This window comes from Coccinella septempunctata, chromosome 7 (genome assembly GCF_907165205.1).
Source record: "Coccinella septempunctata chromosome 7, icCocSept1.1, whole genome shotgun sequence".
Lineage (NCBI taxonomy): Eukaryota > Metazoa > Arthropoda > Insecta > Coleoptera > Coccinellidae > Coccinella > Coccinella septempunctata.
This window is the reverse complement of record NC_058195.1, coordinates 29,974,108-29,995,577: the sequence shown is the minus strand read 5'-3', so window position 1 is coordinate 29,995,577 and position 21,470 is coordinate 29,974,108. Positions and strand designations below refer to the sequence as shown.

The 21,470-nt window shown below is 37.5% G+C and overlaps 1 protein-coding gene across 1 annotated transcript; it reads right to left on the bottom strand.

The window, feature by feature from the left end:
* Nucleotides 1–7,577: 7,577 nt before the first annotated feature.
* On the bottom strand, nt 7,578–8,998 carry LOC123317735. The gene is made up of 2 exons (XM_044904344.1): nt 8,733–8,998; nt 7,578–8,678 (listed from the first exon to the last, which is right to left on the bottom strand). The coding sequence occupies exon 2, from the start codon at nt 8,565–8,567 to the stop codon at nt 7,578–7,580; it is 990 nt and encodes a 329-aa protein (XP_044760279.1). The 5' UTR covers nt 8,568–8,678; nt 8,733–8,998.
* Between the last annotated feature and the right edge of the window lie 12,472 nt (nt 8,999–21,470).

Genomic DNA, 21,470 nt, shown 5'->3' with positions numbered 1-21,470 from the left:
TAGATGCTTGATTTTTTTGAAAAGCAATTATAATCTATTCAGGGAGTATGAGAACGGCAATAGAACAAGGCGCATTCATCCGTTTCTCTTTCCCAAGTGTTCGCTCACTTTGACACAAAAGAATGTGGAATATATGTGCCTAAAACTATTTGATAAACTTCCGAGGAATTATCAAATTCTCGATGGTAATAAGTTTAAGACTAGAATCAAGAAATTGTTGATAGAATTGGAACCGTACGATGTGAAGGAGTACCTAAATCATAAATTTCAAATCTGAGCGTTTTATATTTGTTCAGTTGCTTCTTATATTGACGTATTTTCTTTTCAATATTGTTTGATTATGGAAATAAATATTATTATTATTATTATTATTATTACATATATCTGTTTTATTCAACTTAAATTTACATATTATTTCAACACTTTCCCTTGTAAATTACAGTTGAATAAAACAGATATATGTGAGATAAAGAGGTAAATAATGTGGCATTCTTAATGTTGTCCATTGTCCCTTCTCACATAAGTCCCATCTTCGCACATAACATCTTCAAACGTTCTTTTTGCAACGGCTTCGTCATGATGTCTGCAACTTGATGCTCTGTAGAGATCTGTTGAATAAACAATTTTCCCTCCGTCACTTTTTCTCTGATGAGTATTTAATGGAAGTATGTTTGGTTCTACGATGAAACTCTCTTGACTCGGGTTACGTCTTCTTGATTTGGATTTTCGTATTTCTTTCTCAGCTTTCCCTGAAATGAAAGATTCTGTTGAAGTCCAGGTCTGATTCTCTTTCAGGGAGGACATTTCACGATCCATGGCTTTCTTCCACTCTGCTAAATCTTCGTTATGCAAGGCATCTTCATAGGTCTCCGGATCACCTGTAACTTGGTTTGCGAACTCTTCTATCAATATTGTGTAATCTTCAAGATGTCTTGGTTTTTGCAAAGATGACCGATCCCTCAAGTTTCTTTCCGATGTTAACGTTTCTTCAGTGTTCTCAAGTTGATCATCATCATCTTCTTCCTCAGAATGTACTTCCCAATTATTTTCTTTCTCTTCTAACTGGTCCTGAATTTTATCTTCCAACGGTAGCTTGACTAGCTCTTCACATTCTTTGAGTCTCTCTTGGAATTGAACATCTCTTGATAAAATTACCTTGTTGTTGCTTGGAATGTAGACGTTCATCTCCGTCATATCCTACAAGATATCCTTTTTCTACCTTTTTGTCCATTTTCTTCCTTTTTTCAGCTGGTATGAGAACGTAGCAAGATGAACCAATTACACGCAGATGTTTAATTCTTGGTTTCTTCTTGAACCATAACTCAAACGGGGTGAATCCGTCTTCTGACGATTTTCCTGTTCTATTCAATATGTAAATAGCTGACATCACAAGCTCTGCCCATATTGAATCTGGAAATTCTACTTCACTATTCGAGTACTTGAAAGTCCTTGCCATTTCAACAATTGTTCGATTTTCTCGCTCACTGCTTCCATTTTGTTCTGGCGTATATGGTGCTGTCAATCTCTGCAATTCCATTCTCAGCCAGGATCTCCTTGACAGTTTCACAATCGAATTCTCCCCCATTATCACTGAGTAGCTCTTGGATTTTCTGTCCAAGTGTTTTTGCGAGAGCTAAAAACTGTTTCAACACAATCTTAAAATCTGATTTCTGCTTAATTACAAAACCATAACGAAACTTCGTGTAGCTATCCTTAAATACAACTAGAAGCTTTTTTTTGTTAAAATATTCGCAAAATGGACCTACAACATCAGTGGAAAACAGTTCCCCAGGTTTCGTTGCTTTTATTCTAGTGCCAAAAGGTAAACGATGTGCTTCACCAAAAATACAGGGTTCACAAATATCTCTTACCATCTTAACAGAAATACCTAACTCTCTCTTCAGTATCTCTCTTACGTGTCGCTTGTCTTGGTGTCCCCACCTCTCGTGATACAGCTGAAGTGTGGAATTTTCTGCTTCGACTTGTTGACTCTCTCTATTTCATCAGTAATTATCGGTTCGACTGCTGCTTTATATAAAGTTCCATCCTTTTCACGATGTCCACATAGTACTACCTTTCCATTAACCTCCAGCGAACACTTAGTTGAAGTCGAGTAGAATCTGCTATTTTTGTTTCTGTCTTGAGCAGCTAATACAGAAAATAAATTTTTAGATATTTTTGGAACATACCATACTTCATTCAAGGTAATCTTTAGTTTACAATCTTCAGTAAAGGATGATATCTCTATAGTTCCTTTCCCAATTGCCTCAAGAGTTTCTTTTCCAGCAGCCCTTATGACGCAGGGACTTCGAAACTTGTGAAAATCAACAAACTGGTCTGGACAATTCGTCACATGCTTTGTGGCTCCATTGTCAATCCACCATACTGATTTACCAGTCTCATCTTCACCGCTAGCACACAGGGCCACATTGGTATCCAGAGTATTGCTCTGTGGAGAGTCCTTAGTCCGCGATGGTCTTCCATCAGCAATCCACCTTTTACACGTATTTACCCAATGTCCCTTCTTTTTGCAGTAGTTGCATGTGTCATTTGCTTTCGACTTCTTGAAACCTTGATACTTCTTCGTTTTATCGATTTTAACAAACAATGCTTCTCCACTTCCACTGTCTGTGGTCTTTCTGAAATTTCTTTCATACATGCACAGTTGAGTTATTAACTCGTCGAAAGTTCTCTCTTCGTTTTTTGACAACAACATCCAACTTGACTTGAAGTTCTCAAATTCGTCAGGCAAAATTTTCAAAACTTTACACACAAGAATTAAGTCTGGTAAAATATTTTCATTCTTTGCTTTCAAACCATTGTTGAGTTCGTTCCATAAATTTCTTAATTTTGCGATGTGTGTTGAGACATCCTCTCCAATAACTCAACTGAATGCGAAAAAATCCGTGCACACTTTGAAAAGTTGATCTTTAGAAGATGCTTCAAAATTTAACTTCAATGCTTCCCATGCTTCACGCGCTGTTTGCTTATCCATTATTTTCTGGTAAACCGCATCAGTTACTGAACTCGAAATCATTGACTTTGCGTAGCTATTTGTTTTACGAAATAACTCACTGGCCTGCCTGTGTTTCTTGATATTACTTTCCGAAGCGTCATTTCTCAAGGGTTCAGGTTTCACCAACTTGCCATCAATTACATCTAAGGCTCCTTCGTGATAATCCAACATGTCGCGTAATTTATGTTTCCAAATTGACCAATCCGCCTCGCTAGAAAGGGGTTTTATGTGTTTTGCCAGCTCCATAATGCTAAGATGGCGTCACTCCACACAATTCTCTTGAACAGTCTTTTTACCGATTAAACTGCGTATTCTGGGCGCATAACCTGTTGGAGTCTTCTATTTTGGTAAAAAAAAAGAACTTCTGTTCAACAAGTCTGAATTTATTACATTCCTTTTTTTTGACTAACTCGACACATACACACTTTTCAAAATCTCTAAATACATTCTCCTTGACAAAATATAGAACATAGAACATGAGACTTTCATACAGAAGTATCATTCAACCTAAATTTACATATTATTTCGACACATTAATGTCTCCCATGGGAATATATGGGGAAGTCAAATGTGAGAGGATATCTTTTACCTGAGATTGTGATAGTCTGATGTCCGGTGGAACTGATGTAATAGGTGTTGATGAATATTGGTGTAGTGCAGAAAGTTTGAGTGTGGTGGAGCTACCAGGCTATGTTAGGGCAGCAAGTTTCTGCCGATCCGTTCATGAGCATGGTGGTTCTGCTATATTCACTAGGGTTGGATTGGAGTTGAGGGATCTGCAAGTCTCCAAGATGTCAGAGGAGATGGAATGTGATTGCTGTGCGGTCAGGATTAATATCGGTCACACTAAGTTTACAATTTTTAGTGTGTACAGACCACCTTCAGGTAATGTCAAGATCTTTTTAGAAAAGATATCCTACATTTTACAACGATGTGAGGGGCAAAATGATCGTTTATTCCTTTGTGGTGACCTAAATATCGACTACTTGATTGATAGCTCTAGATCAAGGCAACATTTGGACGATCTATTTAATTGTTTTGATCTGAAAGTAACCTCTCTTTGTTCCACTCGTATAGTTACTGACCTATCAGGTAGATCAACCTCTACAAAAGTTGATTATATTGTAACAAATTGTGAACTAAATAGTTGTAAAGCTAATGTTTTTCCTCCCCATTTTGGGGATCACTTAGCTATTTTATTTGACTATTATTTTAAACATTCTGGTGCAGTGCTCGAGGAAGGTACAAGAAAAATTTTATCTAGGAATATGTCAGATGTAAACCTGAATCATCTTGTTGATTCGATGTCAAGAATCTCATTTGATGAACTTTATCAGTTATCAATGGAAGGGAATAGTTTTGAATGTTTTATTAACATGATCAGTATTAGTACAAGTATTAATAGATGAACATTGTCCAGTTGAAAGTCGTAATATTGTTTCAGGCAAGTCGAAGGGTTCGATAACAACCGAAATAAAACGTGCAGGTGTTGAAGAACCTGTTCTGGCTCCAGTCCAACTTGAAGTCAGTTGAATTATCACAAATTTATAAAAGATTTAAAGCCAATTTCAATTCACTAATTAAGTCCTCAAAATTAGCTTATCATTACAACCTATCAGAAAATTCTGACAATAAATGTAAAACAGTTCGGACAATTGTAAACCGGGAGAGTGGTAGAATGTCGAATAAAAACAGAAAAATTGCTTTGAACATAGAAGGGATCAATTGTTCTGATCCAACTGAAGTGGCAAATGCATTTGCTCAATATTTTTCAACTGTGGCTAGGCGAACTCTTGACCAAGCATATGGAGGTGCAAGAGTTAGTTGGTACACGGCGTCCCCTATGCGTTATGAAACATTTTATTTTCACCCTGTAGATGGTTATGAGGTTAAAAATGCAATTGATGCCCTGAAAAACAAGAAAAGTACTGGTGTTGATTTTGTCTCGGTCAGAATATTGTAATTAATCGCTAAACATATAGTGGATCCTTTTGCCCATCTTATAAATCATTCAGTCTGTTCTGGTACCTTTCCAAACGTACTAAAAAATGCCATTGTTTTACCTGTTCACAAGAAAAATTATCCACTCGATATTTCCAACTATCGGCCTATTTCGTTGCTGAGTGTATTCTCTAAGATCTTTGAGAGAATAGTTTTGGATCGACTGGTGAAATTCTTAGACAAATTCAACATAATCACAGATAGCCAACACTGTTTTAGAACTGGACGGTCAACTGAGTCTGCTGTTCTGGATTTAGTTCATTCGATTCAATTTTCGTTGGATAGGGGATTGGTTGTTGCGGGCATGTTCTTTGATCTCTCCCGTGCTTTTGATACAATTTCACCTGGGTTTCTGATGGAGAAGCTGTTCAACCTTGGATTTCGAGGTGTTTTCCTAGATTGGATTAGACACTATGTATGTTTTTTCTGACGAGTATGAGATTGATCTCGGTGTACCACAGAGGTCAGTCTTAGGACCTCTTCTATTTATACTCTTCATAAATGATCCTCCATACTATATAAGAATAAAACTTATTATATTCGTTGTAGAGATGTTTTGTATTATTGATCTGATTTCGGCAATCAACCTGATTACCTGAATACCAATCATTGTTATTGATCATATCAACCATATCACGTCCTTTGCAATGTACATAAAAAGGATAATGGGAAGTAGGACAGCCAATGAAATACAACCTCTCACTTCAGCGACGTTTCGTCCATATATTTGGACTTCTTCACAGCTAGAACAATGGACCATTACAGAATGTTTGGAAAAAACTATAGTGGTGACTCACCCTTAGTTAATTGTTGTGGGCCAACGGTGTAATACAAAACATTGAACACACAGTGTATAAATAAAATTTGTTCAGATATTTACAATTAAAATAATAAATTAGAACTGACATCATATATAATAAACATCAACCAGAAATTCACATCAAATAGTAATCTATCTTATCACCAGATGTAGTGTGATAACATAATATCAATACAGGTTGTAATGCGAACCAGGTATAAACGTTCATGTTATTCTCTCTCTCAGCCGACCTCTGTTCCCCCTGTACAAATTCAAAATATTGGAATACACAGAACTCAAATTATGTGTATCCGTTCTGTCATTTACAGTAGAGTTAATATTTATAAAAATCATTTCACTAATGCATCTCTTATAGTAAATGTCTTCATAGTCTAGTATACGGGCATTTTGAAAATCAAATGCGTGCAATTCTTCAAAATGATGTCTGGCTAGAGCCGTTTTGTCAACTTTATTACAATTTTTTGTTTGGCAGTCATATCTATGTTGTCTAATTCTATTCTGAAGGTACTGTCTAGTCTGTCCTATATAACTCCTCTCGCAATCCAGGCAAGGTATCTGATAAATTAAATTAGACCTTTGTAGCATAGGGGTGTTATCTTTTAATTTATGGAATAACGCGCTTACTTTTTTTGTGTTATAGAACACCAATTGAGCCGGAATATTATTTCTCTTGAACATCAAATTAAGCTTCAACGATAGTGATGGTACGAAAGGGAATTTATAATATTTAATTATTTCTTTATTTTCATCATTATCGGGTGGATGCGCGTGAATGTTATCTATTCTCATAGACTGTGCTATCACTTTATTAACCAAATTAATGGGGTAGTTATTGAGTTTGAGAACATATCTTATTAAATCATTATTGTCATGGTGAAATTGGGGACTACTAAGGTTCCTTACTCTATGAATCAACCCTTTCATTACTGATAACTTCTGTTTAAAGTCATGATTCGAAAAGTAGTTTAACAATCTACCAGAACTAGTAGGTTTTCTATACCAGCAGGTCAAGAGCCTGCCATCATCACACCTATGCACCATCACATCAAGAAACGGAATTTTTCGGTCTACCTCTCTCTCAACTGTAAACTGCAGTCTGGTGTGAAATGAATTGAAAACCATTACAAGTTCATCAATCTTATCTTCCGGGACTGCCAAAAATAAATCATCAACATAAATCTTCAATATGGGTACAATAAATGATAACATTTTCAAACATTCCTCAATTACAAAGTTCATAACAAACTTGGCTATAACTGGAGAAGCTGGGTTCCCCATTGCCGTTCCATCAAGTTGACCATAAAATTTACCATCAAAAGAAAAATAGCTATTGTCAAATATAAAAACAACAATCCTCATAAACATCTCTCTTGTTAGGTCTGTGTGAGACGATATGTATCTCCACTTGGTCTTAAACATATTACCTGCTAATACTTTAGGGATATTAGTGAATAATGATACCACATCGAGGGAAACTAATACATACCCATCTGGCAGTAATACATCTCTAACACATTCAACAAAACTATACGAGTTCTGAACACTATATAAGAATGTAGTTGTCAACGGTGACAGAAGACCATGAAGAAACACCGAGAGATCATATATGGGAGAATTGACACAAGATACAATGGGCCTGAAACTAAGATTTGTCTTATGTGTCTTTCTCAAGCCGTACAGTTTTGGAGCCGTTGAGTTGTGTTTTTTCAAACTCTTGGATGTTATTGAGTCTATAAAACCCTAGGTATGGAGCTTATCAAGGAGACAATTAGCAAACGATTGAACCGTCAAGGTGGGGTCTTTGTTGAGCACCCTGTACATAGTTACGTCACTAAGCAAAGAGTACATTGAGTCCACGTATTCATCCCTGTACATTATAACTGTAGAGTTGCCCTTATCCGATCTCATAACTAAGATATCGGGATTATCCTCTAAAAATCTTCTAGTTTCCTTGAAATTTTTAACCATGTAATCACCACGAAAATTTTTTGGGTTTCGATAATGATTAGTAATAATATTTGTGGCTTGGGCTCTTAAAGTGTTTTTAATATCATCTGAACTCGTGATTCCTCGTATGCAATACTCAAAATCCTTCAATACCCTCGGGATAGAAAACTCGTGTTTCAACTCATTAATACCGAAATTGGGGCCCATCGATAAAGTATGTGCAACATCAATAGGAATCTCTAGAGATGTGTAATTAAATAAAAATTCATCAACCACTGATCCATCTATATGAGTGACCTTCTGTTTCCTCTTCAACTCCTCAATCTTCTTGACATTCGATTTTCGAATTTTTCTGAATAACTTATCATAATTATTATAAGATCTCAATTCAAAATCTGCGAAAACATCTGGCGGAAGTGATTTTCTAGAGTTGTACTTTATATCAACTAATCTCCTTTGAATCCTTGTTAATTGCCAAATGGTAGCCTCTATCTCAATATTGATAACAGATCTTTTGAACTTATTCAACAATTTATCAGCCTTCTTCATTATCGGACAATTTATATCCATTACGACTTCATTAAGGCATTTTATATTCTGTGAGATATGTCTTGGGGTGAGTTTGTTACGTCTACATTCCAACAAAAATATTCTACGATTACACAATGATGCCCTCTTCTTGTCAAGTTTTATCCAGTCTTTCAACTCTGCAACAATCCTATATCCATACCTGCGGTTCAAATCCCGAAAAAAACTCCCTGAGCATTCAATCATATCAACCATATCACGTCCTTTGCAATGTACATAAAAAGGATAATGGGAAGTAGGACAGCCAATGAAACACAACCTCTCACTTCAGCGACGTTTCGTCCATATATTTGGACTTCTTCACAGCTAGAACAATGGACCATTACAGAATGTTTGGAAAAAACTATAGTGGTGACTCACCCTTAGTTAATTGTTGTGGGCCAACGGTGTAATACAAAACATTGAACACACAGTGTATAAATAAAATTTGTTCAGATATTTACAATTAAAATAATAAATTAGAACGGACATCATATATAATAAACATCAACCAGAAATTCACATCAAATAGTAATTTATCTTATCACCAGATGTAGTGTGATAACATAATATCAATACAGGTTGTAATGCGAACCAGGTATAAACGTTCATGTTATTCTCCCTCTCAGCCGACCTCTGTTCACCCTGTACAAATTCAAAATTGTTATTGATTTCAAACACCTTGCATTAATAGTTATTATTACAACACTTGCTGTAATCGCAAACTTACTCAATTGATATAAATTGTTATTGTTGTTATGAATATGGGAATTCAATTAAAAAAAGCTGAAGATTAAACATCTCATCATTTCCACCGGTTTCCCATTACATGGCGATCCTGCCATACTAGTAAAACATCAGTGTTGAATAATTCTGACCAATATTCGTAAAGTGTTTAGTCGGATGAATAAAGTGATGGCAAAGTGAAAAATTCGAAGAACTTAAAATGGGAAGTTCAAATTCCAAGGACACCACCCAGACGGTAAAAGAAAATGGAGCGATCAATTCGAACTTCGTTGTACAAGAGAGTGAGTACAACATCTCAAAGGACATGAAAATCGTGTTGTATTTGATTTTGGCGGTGTTGGTGCTCAACTTGATTTTCAAGGCATATAAAATGCACAAAAAAAATTTGGTGAAGAGGTTCAGGCGAGAGGCTACTGCATCAAGGGCGTCTGTGGCAGCAATCTAGTGATAGGAGGCAGCGACGAAAACATTCCGTGAGTGAAGTTAAAGTGCTGTTGTGTGCGTGGAACAAAGGGTGAGCTCGTTTTGACTATTTATGATGACAATTGCGGTTTATTTTTAATTAACAGTTGATAGAAATTTTATGCAGGCTCAAAAAAGAGAAGCTGTATTAGGCAACCTTTCAATAATAATAACTGAATTGAAAAAACAATCTAAAAGAATACTAAAGAAAAATGTTCCAAAGAGCAATTCAATTAGAGTTGAAGTTCGAGATAATTTGGTAGCTCTCTTCAACGAGTTTACAAAAAGCGTAGCTAGTTCTTGGCAATATTTAGATAATACAGATAGGCAATCAATAAAAACTGATTTTCACTATATCCGAGACAAGGTTATTCGTTCTTTTCAAACTTTAGGTGTTAAATATCAGGTTCCAGTGTCTTGTGTAGAACAAATCAATATATTATCGTTAGAAGAAGAGTCCCAAGACGAAGACGAAAAAATCATGGCGATGACTACAACAGAATTTTTCAATTTGGCAAGCAAAATCATTCCAAATCAGTTCGACGGAAATGTTGATAATTTGAGATCCTTTTTAGATTCGTTAGAACTCCTTCAGGAGAATAGCGCGGATCACCAGGATAGAGCCGCGTCTTTTGTAAAAACTAGACTAGTCGGAAAGGCGCGTAATTTAATTTCTGACGGAGATGATCTAAATGATATTGCGAGGAAGTTGAAACATGCCTTAAAAGGTGAAAGTTCGAACCTTCTAACATCCAAATTATTGAATTTAAGGCAAAACCATAAGGACACTTCCACTTATGCAGCAGAGATTGAGCAGTTGGCTCAGAAATTACAAAATGCTTTCATAAGTGAGGGTGTTCCTAATGAAGTAGCCGAAAAATATGCAGTTCAAACTACTTCCAGGGCACTTAGTCAAAATTCAAATACCGAAAGAGCTCGTGTAGTGATAGAAGCTGGCAATTTCAGCTCTGTCCAGGAAATCATGACAAAATTTTTAAACGTTACCACTCAACCGTCGCCTGCAAACAACGTATTCTTTATGAATAACAATAATAATTCACGCAACAGACATCCGTTCAATAATAACCGGCGTGGTTCAGGGAGAAATTTTCAAAATTCATACCGTGGTTTCAGAAATTCACACAATTTCAATGCCGGGAGAGGTCAATATCGATTCGCTGGAAATAGGTATGACAATAATAGTAGACCTAGTGGCAGAGGTAACGGACAAACCAATGCCAATGTCAGATTTTTGGAATTGTCAAACCAGGGAAACCAATCGGACCCCCAACCGGTTCGATTGGGGGAGACAGAGCAATAAATATTTATCAGCTAGATTTATCTCTTTCGAATTTTGTAGCCGTTGAAACTAAGATAACTCAAGAAAAGGTCACTTTGTTGGTAGATACCGGGGCTGATGTTTCTATATTAAAAGTAGGGAAAATTTTGTTCCAAAATTCTGTTGATAATTCTAAAATAATTGATATCAAAGGTGTAACTGAGGGATTGACAAAATCTTTGGGTGTTATTAATACTGAAATATGGGTGAAAAATAATCAAACTATCGGACATAATTTTCACGTGGTAAGCGACGACTTTCCAATTCCGGGAGATTGAATTCTAGGCAGGGATTTTCTTATCAAATATAGTGCTAATTTAGATTATGGTCGGTGGACGTTGAATCTTCGATATTTTAATAAGAACTTTGTGATTCCTATTCTAAGCGGAGTTGAGGAAAACCAAATTCATATACCACCACGTTGTGAAGTAATTAGGCAAATACCATCTCTTAAAAATATTTCGGAAAGTGTATTAGTGTTGAATAAAGAACCTTTACCAGGAGTTTTCATTGCACGAACGGTCGTGTCTCCAGGAGAAGGTTTGGTAAAAATCATGAACACTACTTTCGAAAGTGTTATTTTGAAAAACATTCAGCTAGAAGTAATAAGTCTAGATAAGTTCAACATCTATAACATTAATGCTGATCATAATGATAGGCAGGAAAAACTAATGAATCAACTAAATAAGGAAATGCCGGATTTCATTCGATCAGAAGTTATTAGTTTATGTAAAGATTATTCAGATATTTTTGCATTGAAAGATGATATTTTGACAGTAAATAATTTTTACAAACAAAAATTAAAATTATCGGATCCGAAACCAGTATACACAAAAAATTATAGGCTACCAATGGCACAAAAGGAAGACATTAAAAATCATGTGCAAAAGTTGCTTCAACACAAAATCATAGAACCTTCAGTGTCAGAATACAATAACCCCATTTTATTAGTACCAAAAAAAGGACCAAATGGCCAAAAATCCTCAAGGCTTGTTTTAGACTTTCGAAACGTAAATAAAAAACTAATTGCTGATAAATTTCCTCTTCCACGTATAGACGACATTTCGGATCAGTTAGGTCGAGCAAAATGGTTTTCTGTTATTGATTTATATTCAGGATTTCATCAAATTGAACTGGACGTAGACTCCCGTGACATAACTTCATTCAGTACGGAATCAGGTTCCTATAGGTTTACACGCCTACCCTTTGGTTTATCTGTAAGTCCTAATAGTTTTCAAAGGATGATGACAATCGCTTTTGCAGGTCTAACCCCAGAAAAAGCTTTCCTCTACATGGACGATCTCATTGAAATAGGATGCTCTGAGAATCATCATTTGAAAAACTTGAAAGAAGTTTTTGAAACTTGTAGAAAATTCAATTTAAAGTTGAATCCAGAAAAATACCATTTTTTCAGGAACGAAGTAACTTTTTTAGGCCACAAAATTACAGACAAAGGCATTCTGCCGGACGACTCAAAGTTCGAGGTAATTAACAAATATCCAACTCCAACTAATGCAGATGAAGTTAAAAGATTTGTTGCGTTTTGCAATTATTTTAGAAGGTTTATTCCTCGTTTCGCGGAAATAACTCAACCATTAAATCAATTAACAAGAGAAGGTAGTAAATTTATCTGGTCCAAATTATGTCAAGATTCTTTTGTTGAACTAAAAAAAGCTCTCATCAACCCACAAATATTGAAATATCCAGATTTTTCCAAACAATTCATTTTGACCACAGATAGCTCAAATTTAGCATGCGGAGCCGTTCTTTCTCAAATTATTGGCGGACAAGAGTTTCCAATTTCTTACGGATCCAAAGCCTTTACTAAAGGAGAATCACATAAACCGACGATTCTGAAAGAGCTCACAGCAATTCATTGGGCTGTCAAACATTTTCGTTGCTATTTATATGGACAAAAATTTTTGATAAAAACTGACCATAAACCGTTAGTCTATTTGTTTTCGATGAAAGACCCAAGTTCTAAATTAACACGTATGAGATTAGATTTGGAAGAGTTCAACTTTGAAATTGAATATATCAAAGGCAGGCAGAACGTTTGTGCAGACGCATTGTCTAGGATAAACATTGATGACCTTAAAGAAATTAATCATAACACTTCTCAAATTCTTGCGGTGACTAGTGTCAAGGTCGAAGTCATCGAACAATACACCAAGCGAAAAAGATGCTGAAGCGGCTCAAATAACAAACCAAGTAAAAGTTTATAATTCAATAAATAATTATGATTCATTGAACTTGCCCTATTTAAGATTCAAGGTTGAAAATATAGGAAAAAGCACTCTCGAAAATTATGAAATTGATATGTTAATATATGATAAGAGAAAAGTGAGTACTCATGTAAAAATTTCAATCACTAATGGCGATAACCTCGCTTTAGAGCAGGTATTGTCTAAGCTTGATCAGTTGGCTGGTGAAAGAGATTATAAAACATTAAGAATGAATGTGAATGATCCCATATTTACGAGATTTAACATAAATGAATTCAAGAGAGTGGGGCAAAACATTTTACGAAACATATGCATAGTTTTACTTGAACCACGAATAGTAATTGTTGATAAGGATGAAAGACTAAAATTAGTTGAAAAATATCACAATGATCCTATGTATGGTGGTCATTGTGGACAAAAGCGGTTGCTAAAGAAATTAAAATCGTTCTACTATTGGAAAGGAATGTCGAGGGATGTTGCTCAATACACTAGGCAATGTCATAAATGTCAAATTAATAAAATTAACAAAAGGCATAATCAACCCTTCGTGATAACACCAACTCCTCAGAATGCTTTCGATATAGTATGAATCGATACCGTTGGACCATTTCCTAAAACATCGCGAGGAAATCGATATGCGGTAACTATACAGTGCGAATTGTCAAAATATGTAGTCATATCGCCAATAACCAATAAAGAAGCTCCTACGGTAGCGAAAGCAATCCTAGAGGATTTCATTCTTATATATGGACCCATGAAAGAAATTAGAACGGATATGGGTACAGAATACAAGAATGAAGTTTTCTCGAATCTTGCGGAACTGCTCAAGATACAACACAAAATTTCAACAGCGTATCACAGTCAGACTATAGGAGGATGTGAAAGGAATCATAGGGTCTTAAATTTCATTAAAATGTATATCAATGAAAGTCAGTCTGACTGGGATACGTGGACTAAATATTTTACATTTTGTTACAATACAACCCCAATGACGTATCACAATTATACACCTTATGAGTTAGTTTTTGCAAGAAGGGCTAACCTTAGCTCGGATATATTCTGTGATAATCGAGTAGATCCTCTTTATAGTATTGAAGCATATGACCAAGAAATACGTTTTAGGTTACAATTCGCGCAGAACAGAGCTAGAAATTATCTTGAAAGTGCCAAAATAAAGCGTAAGGAGTTATATGATAAAGATGCTTCTCAATTGCACATTGAAGAAGGAGACCTTGTTCTCATAACGAATGAAACCAGACAAAAAGTTGACCCTTGGTGGAAAGGTCCCTATACAGTTGTCTCTGCAAGTGGGCCTAATTGCATAATTGTCGACAAAGATGGAAGACGCAGTACTGTGCACAAAAATAGAATTAAGAGATATATGAGATAGTGTATCTGTATAGTAGTTTGTAATAATTTTCATTCATTTATACCTAGGATTATTACCAGAAGGATGGTAGCTACCTGTAGGTAAGAAAACATGTAACTTAGTAGTAAGACTTTTATATCTTCGCTTATTCTATCCCGATGTAAATTTATGGTAATTTTGGGTTCAAGTAGATATTTCGAATAAAAGTTTAAATTTCAGAATTGTTAAGAATCTTCTCATTCTTAGGGATCGATCTTCATAAGTGGCCATAGTGAAGATCGTTCCTCAGGAAGGGAAGGTGTAGAGATGTTTTGTATTATTGATCTGATTTCGGCAATCAACCTGATTACCTGAATACCAATCATTGTTATTGATTTCAAACACCTTGCATTAATAGTTATTATTACAACACTTGCTGTAATCGCAAACTTACTCAATTGATATAAATTGTTATTGTTGCTATGAATATGGAAATTCAATTAAAAAAAGCTGAAGATTAAACATCTCATCATTTCCACCGGTTTCCCATTACATCGTAGACGATATATCATTTCTTGTAACAGCTGAAAATCTGAAGGAACTCATAGAGTTATGCTAATCATTATATTGAAAGCCTTTGCCGTTTGGTGTAGGATGAATGAACTTGTTCTGAATCTGGATAAAACACAAGTCATCAAATTCGGATTGAAGAAAGGAAATTCTATAGTCCTGAAATTTGGCCATTATAGCCTAATTTCCGAAGAGTCTACTAAGTACAAAGAATGGGAGGAAGTTTTTGGATTTTGGTATATGAAGAAGATATCCTTCAATTTCAATTATTTTCAGCCTATTCTTTACACAAATACATCATCATTACACTTATACGGGCAAACAGAGAGTTTTTTCTGAGGTTTTTATCTCTGTTTTTTTCATGTATCATACGAAGATATGTATGGTACCCCGTTGACATTTTTCCTCTGCTTACACTGAGATCTGGAACGAGAAACAGGTTTTTAGGATCTGTCTCTTGTTCCATTTCTTTACACCCGCTTCATTGTTATTTTCAGATTGTAAAAGTTTGTAACACTCTTTTTCAAAAGAATATATATATATATATATTGATGAGTGTTTGAGATGGTCTGATCATGTATCATATGTCAGCAGGAAGCTCAGTTCTTCCTTTTATGCCATTCGTCGATTAAAGGATTGCCTTCCACTCACTTCTGTATTGAATGTTTATTATAGCTTGGTGTATAGTCACCTAGCATATAATATTTTGATCTGGGGCCGCTCTGTTGATTTCATAATAGTTTTTATAGCTCAAAAACGCAGCCTCCGAATGATATTTGGTCTGAGTCCACGAACATCCTGCAGACCATATTTTATAAAACATAATATACTAACTGCTCCTTGTATATATTTGTATAAATGTCTATTGTTCATAGAAAAATGAATGAATGAAGTTCGAATACTTCGGTATCGACGACGATGATCGTTCTCGCAACGGTCCTCCTTTTACGGTCTTTGAAGCCGTAAATTCGGGGATCGCACGAGGGCGCATAGTAAATTTTTAATTACCGAAGAAAGATTCAAAACGTATTTGTTTTCTATTTCATCAACCAACTTGGCATCGAAAAATACTAGAATACATATATAACATACTTACATTTCATAATAGAAATTGAAAAACCGTCTTAAGGTCTGGCACAAATGAGCGACATTATTACGGGAGAAGGTTCCCGATGCTGGCAGGCAAACAGCATCGTTAACAACTGATGGAAATATTTCACCCGCAATACATAAAATATAACGAATTTCCGAAGGGGTGATGTTAACTTGGAAGACGTACGTCCGAGAAAGACGTGCTGAAACGTTTTCTCTCGAAGATCAAACTTAACGCTGCCTGGCCAACAGCGTATGATATTGGGAAGAAGCGATCTCCCGAATATCGAAGGCGAAAATGAATTCGCAAACGGTGAGAGTGCAAAGTGCTCGACACGCGAAAATTCGATGTTGCTTGAATAAAGCATCGTACACAGAGCTGTTGAGACTCAGTCTCCCAAATATAAAAATTCATAAAATCGAATTGAAAGAGGACAAATGATAGCGTACGATGAGATCACGATAGCGCGATCCGATTATCGAGTTCTTCGAGTCTCGGAGCGGTGCGAATCAACGTATTGCACCGTTGTACTTGAAGGACCGGTACGTGGATCGGACGGCCGGATGATCACGATAGTTTTAACTTCAAAGGCGGACCTTCCGGTGAATAACGTGTTGAACCGTTTTCCGACTTTGAACGCGGCCGTTACGGCGGATAACGTGTTGGATCTTTTTCTTTCATGAAAATAAACAAATAGAGGGCAAATGATAGCGTACGATGAGATCACGATAGCGCTATCCGATTATCGAGTTCTTCGAGTCTCGGAGCGGTGCGAATCAACGTACTGCACCGTTGTACTTGAAGGACCGGTAGGTACGTGGATCGGACGGCCGGATGATCACGATAGTTTTAACTTTAAAGGCGAACCTTCCGGTGAATAACCGTTTTCTGACTTTGAGCCGCGTTTAAAAACGAGAAAGATTCAACACGTTATTCACTGGAAGAGCCGCGTTTGAAAACGAAAAAGATTCAGCACGTTATTCACTGGAAGAGCCGCGTTTGAAACTGAAAACGACTCAACACGTTGTTCGGCGTCAGGGACGCGTTTGTGTATCAGAACGACTCTCAATACGTTGCCCGACGTCAAAGTCTGAACGATTATTCGACGCGTTGTCCGACGTCAGTGTAAAAAAACGATTCAACACGTTGTCGGACGTCGAAGTGCGAAAAAACGATTCAACACGTTGTAGGGCTTCATAGTGTGAAAAGATTATTCATCGGGTTATCGCACTTCAGATCGAAGCCCCATGTACATAGATGTAAATACGAGCGGGTAAACGGCGGTGGTAGAATTCACTCACTTAATATAGAATATAATAATAATAATAGAAATTCTCTTTTACGGGTGCCACGCGGTGTGATGTCAAGGAGCTTCCGGTACAGCTGGGCAGAATAATGAAGGCTCCACTTAAGCCTCAGCAAAAGTTGAACATCGTCAAGACTTACCTCATTCCCCTATACATTCATGCCATGCAGACCCCCTCTATTAATAGAAAGATCCTTAAGGAGGTGGACAGAAGAATTAGAATGGCGGTCAAGAAAATTCTACACCTGCCCCAGCATATTATTGACTCGGCAATATACTCCCCCGCTAAAATGGGAGGTCTAGGAATTTTCTCCTTTGCCAAGAAAATCCCAATAATAATTAAAAACCGTTGGCAATCAGTCTTAAGAACTAGTGAAGACTTCAAATACCTCTTGGATGAAGCCAGGGATTGGACCAACAGAGTCAATAAGATGATTAAACCCGATGCGACGACAAAAGAACAGGTGGATCGCAAAAAATGGGGTAAACTTTGATCAGTCCTACTACGGGGGTGGTACACTCCAGTACCAAAATGACTCCGCCTCCAACCATCTCATAGATAATCCCCCCAAGTACTGGTCTGGGCAGGATTACATCAAATCCGTCCACCTCCGCACAAACTGCCTCCCAACGAGAGCCCTACCTTATAACCCCCCTAGCGAAAGGATGTGCAGATCTGGATGCGGCCGCGTCGAAAGATTGTCGCATATTCTTCAAAGATGCTCCATTGTGAACGGCGCCAGGATGCAACGGCACAACTACGTTGCAACTAGAATCAAATCTATGGCACTAAAGAAGGGATGGTGTGTCGAATGGGAACCCCACATTAGAAACACCCGTGGGATCCTAAACAAACCAGATTTGATCTTCACCAACGACGAGAAAGCAGTGGTAGTCGACATCTCCGTAGTGACTTTGAAAACAATAAAGACAGTGACTTTGAACACAGTGTCAGTGCCAGTGCCGCGAAAAATGGAGTCCCAAGAGGGCTCCGTGTACAGTGACGACGAGGGCAAATCAAGCCGAAGCGTCAAAAGGTCCAGAGCCAGCGATTCGGAAGACCCGACTTTCGCGCATCCGACCACCAAAAGAATAACTAAAAAAAAGGCACCACACCAAGTTACCATAAGGAATAGGTATGAAAACCTGAACCAGGACGAAGAAGAAAACAACGCGGGTACACAGGATCGCGTGCAACCGAACAGACAAAGGAAACCACCGCCGATAGTCGTCCTGGGAGTATTCACGAAACATGAAGAAATCGCAGAAATGCTAAAAAACAGAATCACCGGACCGTTTTTCATAAGATTTGGATATACTACATCCACAATATACTGTGACAAAATCGAGGATAATAAAATAATTATGGAATACTTCAAAGAAATTGGGCAACAATTTCACACATATACGCCCAAAACGGAGAAAACGCATGCATTCACCCTAAGAGGACTTGCAAATGGCCCGGAAATCAGCTTAATTCAAGATGAACTTCAAAATGTCTTCAAAATCCCAGTTAGAAATATTTAAAAAATGAAGGGGACCAAAACACCAGTATTCCTGGTAATTACCGACAATACTGTCTACCTGAAAAACTTAACATCTAAGGTAAAAGTTCTCAATCTCACGGCAATTAGATGGGACAGATACAATTCACGGCGAGAGATAATCCAATGCCACAGGTGCCAGGATTATGGACACGCCACCTCGAACTGCTTTAGAAATGCACAGTGTTTGAAATGCCCAAAAAATCACCTGACAAGGGAATGTACAAAAGAAGCGAACACACCGGCCACATGCGCTAATTGCAAGGGAAGTCACCCGGCAAACAATAAATCATGCCCTGTGTACCAGGAAGTAATTGAAAGAAAACAAAGGGCAAACCTCATAAACCAAACCAATCAAAACCCGAGGAAATTCACCGAGGCCCCCTTCCCAATCACAAACGTATGGGAAGAAAGAAAAAAAGCGCGGGACAGACAAGAAAAACCCCGAGAAACCCCACGGAATAAAATAAACGGAGATAACACGAACCCACTAAACCTCATCGGGGAAGAGGTCGCAAGAATGTTCTAGAACTTCGACATAAGCAAATTCATAGAAACGGTTGTTAATAAAATCATTCAAACTGTGTTTGAATCACTCACGAACCGTAACAATGGGAAGTGAACTCAAACTTGCTACCTGGAACTCGGAAGGGATCCAGAGAAAGCATCTGGAACTGTCGCGCTTTCTAAATTCAAACAAAATAGACATCGCAATTCTTAACGAAACATGGCTTAAAAGCACAGACAAATTCTAACTAAACGGTTTCCAGGTAGCAAGAGAGGACCGCTCGGACGACTCGGGATTCGGAGGTGTCGTCATTCTGGTCAGAAACCACTTAAAATTCCAAAGAATTCGCAAGGTCAATGGCTCCATTGAAAACGTCGGCATCCAACTCGAGGATGGAACAATAGTCACGGCGGCGTACAACAGACCCACCAATAAATTCTCAACGAATTGTATTAGGAACCTCCTCAGGGGAAATTCTTGCCTCCTTGTCGGTGACCTTAATGCTAGACACGAAAACTGGAACTGCGAAACCCGAAATACTAACGGTAATAGATTGAATCACTTCCTTGAAACCAATATTGATTTTTTTTTTTTGGTGTAGCAGGGGGAAAATCTGCAAACAGACGAACACACCCTCTCCTGAGGGGGAACAGTGTGGGGATTCTCACTCTCTGAGCTCGAGACCCACTAAAAACCCTTAACTGCTTCTTCATAGGTTCCGGGCATTTTGCCTATTAACCAGTTGACTCTTATGGTTTCTGGTATGCTGCCTATAGCTTTTATAGGTTAAGCTCTTCTTTGGTTACATTTAAATACTTAACTGATCTCTGGGTCTTCGGTGGTAGGTTCTTGACCTTCTAGCTTCTTCCGTTGGATCGTAGTCGACTAATCTTCGTAGTTCCTCATTTGTATGTTGTTTGGCTTTGTCGAATATCCTTTCCGCCTTTCTCTTCATAAATTTTGTAACCGGTTCCCATTCCAAGTCCTTGTAGATTTGTTTGTTCCTAACAAACCAGGGTACGTCCATCGCCATTCTAAGGAGTTTATTCTCAGTGGCCTGTATTTTCTTGATGTTGGTCTTGGCTGCGAAGCCCCATGCCGCCGTTATCAATAATATTGATTATACACTGCATGTCCCTAATAATCCCACGCACTATCCCAGAAATAACAGCACCCCCTCAACCATAGATTTAGTTATATCTAAAAACATTAAAAACATATCAGACTTAGATTCGAGAAGCGAACTCTCCTCAGATCATAATCCAGTAGTATTCACCATCACCGTAGGAAACATCGAAAAGGTACCCGAAAAATTAGTGTTTGACTACTCAAACACTGAATGGCGTACATTTCGTGAAATATTAGATTCCAAAATTAAAATGAACAATAACATAAACAACGCCCACACCCTCGAGTTGGAAGTAGAGAATTTCACGAAAGCCTTCATTTACGCTCGCTATAAAACTACACCCAAAACCCCCATAAAACCCCCCAGGACAAACTCCCCCAGCACATCATCTCCCTAATCAAATTCAAAAATAAAGTGCGAAAGCGCTGGCAATCTCACAGATTAGCCGCACATAAAACTCTCCTCAACCACACCACGAAAGAAATCCAATCCCTAATACTAGAATTCAGAAATGAAAAGTGGGAAGAAAAACAGTCTAACCTCAACCCTCAAGATAACTTTCTCTGGAAAACAGCCCAGATTTTCAAGAAAAAACACTCCAATTCCCACTCTAGTGAAAGCGTCTTCCACATTCTCGACTGATGTAGAAAAAGCGGAGGTACTCGCGGAAACTTTCGAAGAAGCTCACACAATCTCCCAAACCGACAGTGAAGAGCAGAAAAAAATAATCGATAGCGTCGAAGAATTTCTAGAAAAAAATGAAAACCCCCAACCCGACCAAACCTATCACACCAATCCCACAGAAATCCATGACACCATTAAATCCCTCCCCAATAGAAAAGCCCCTG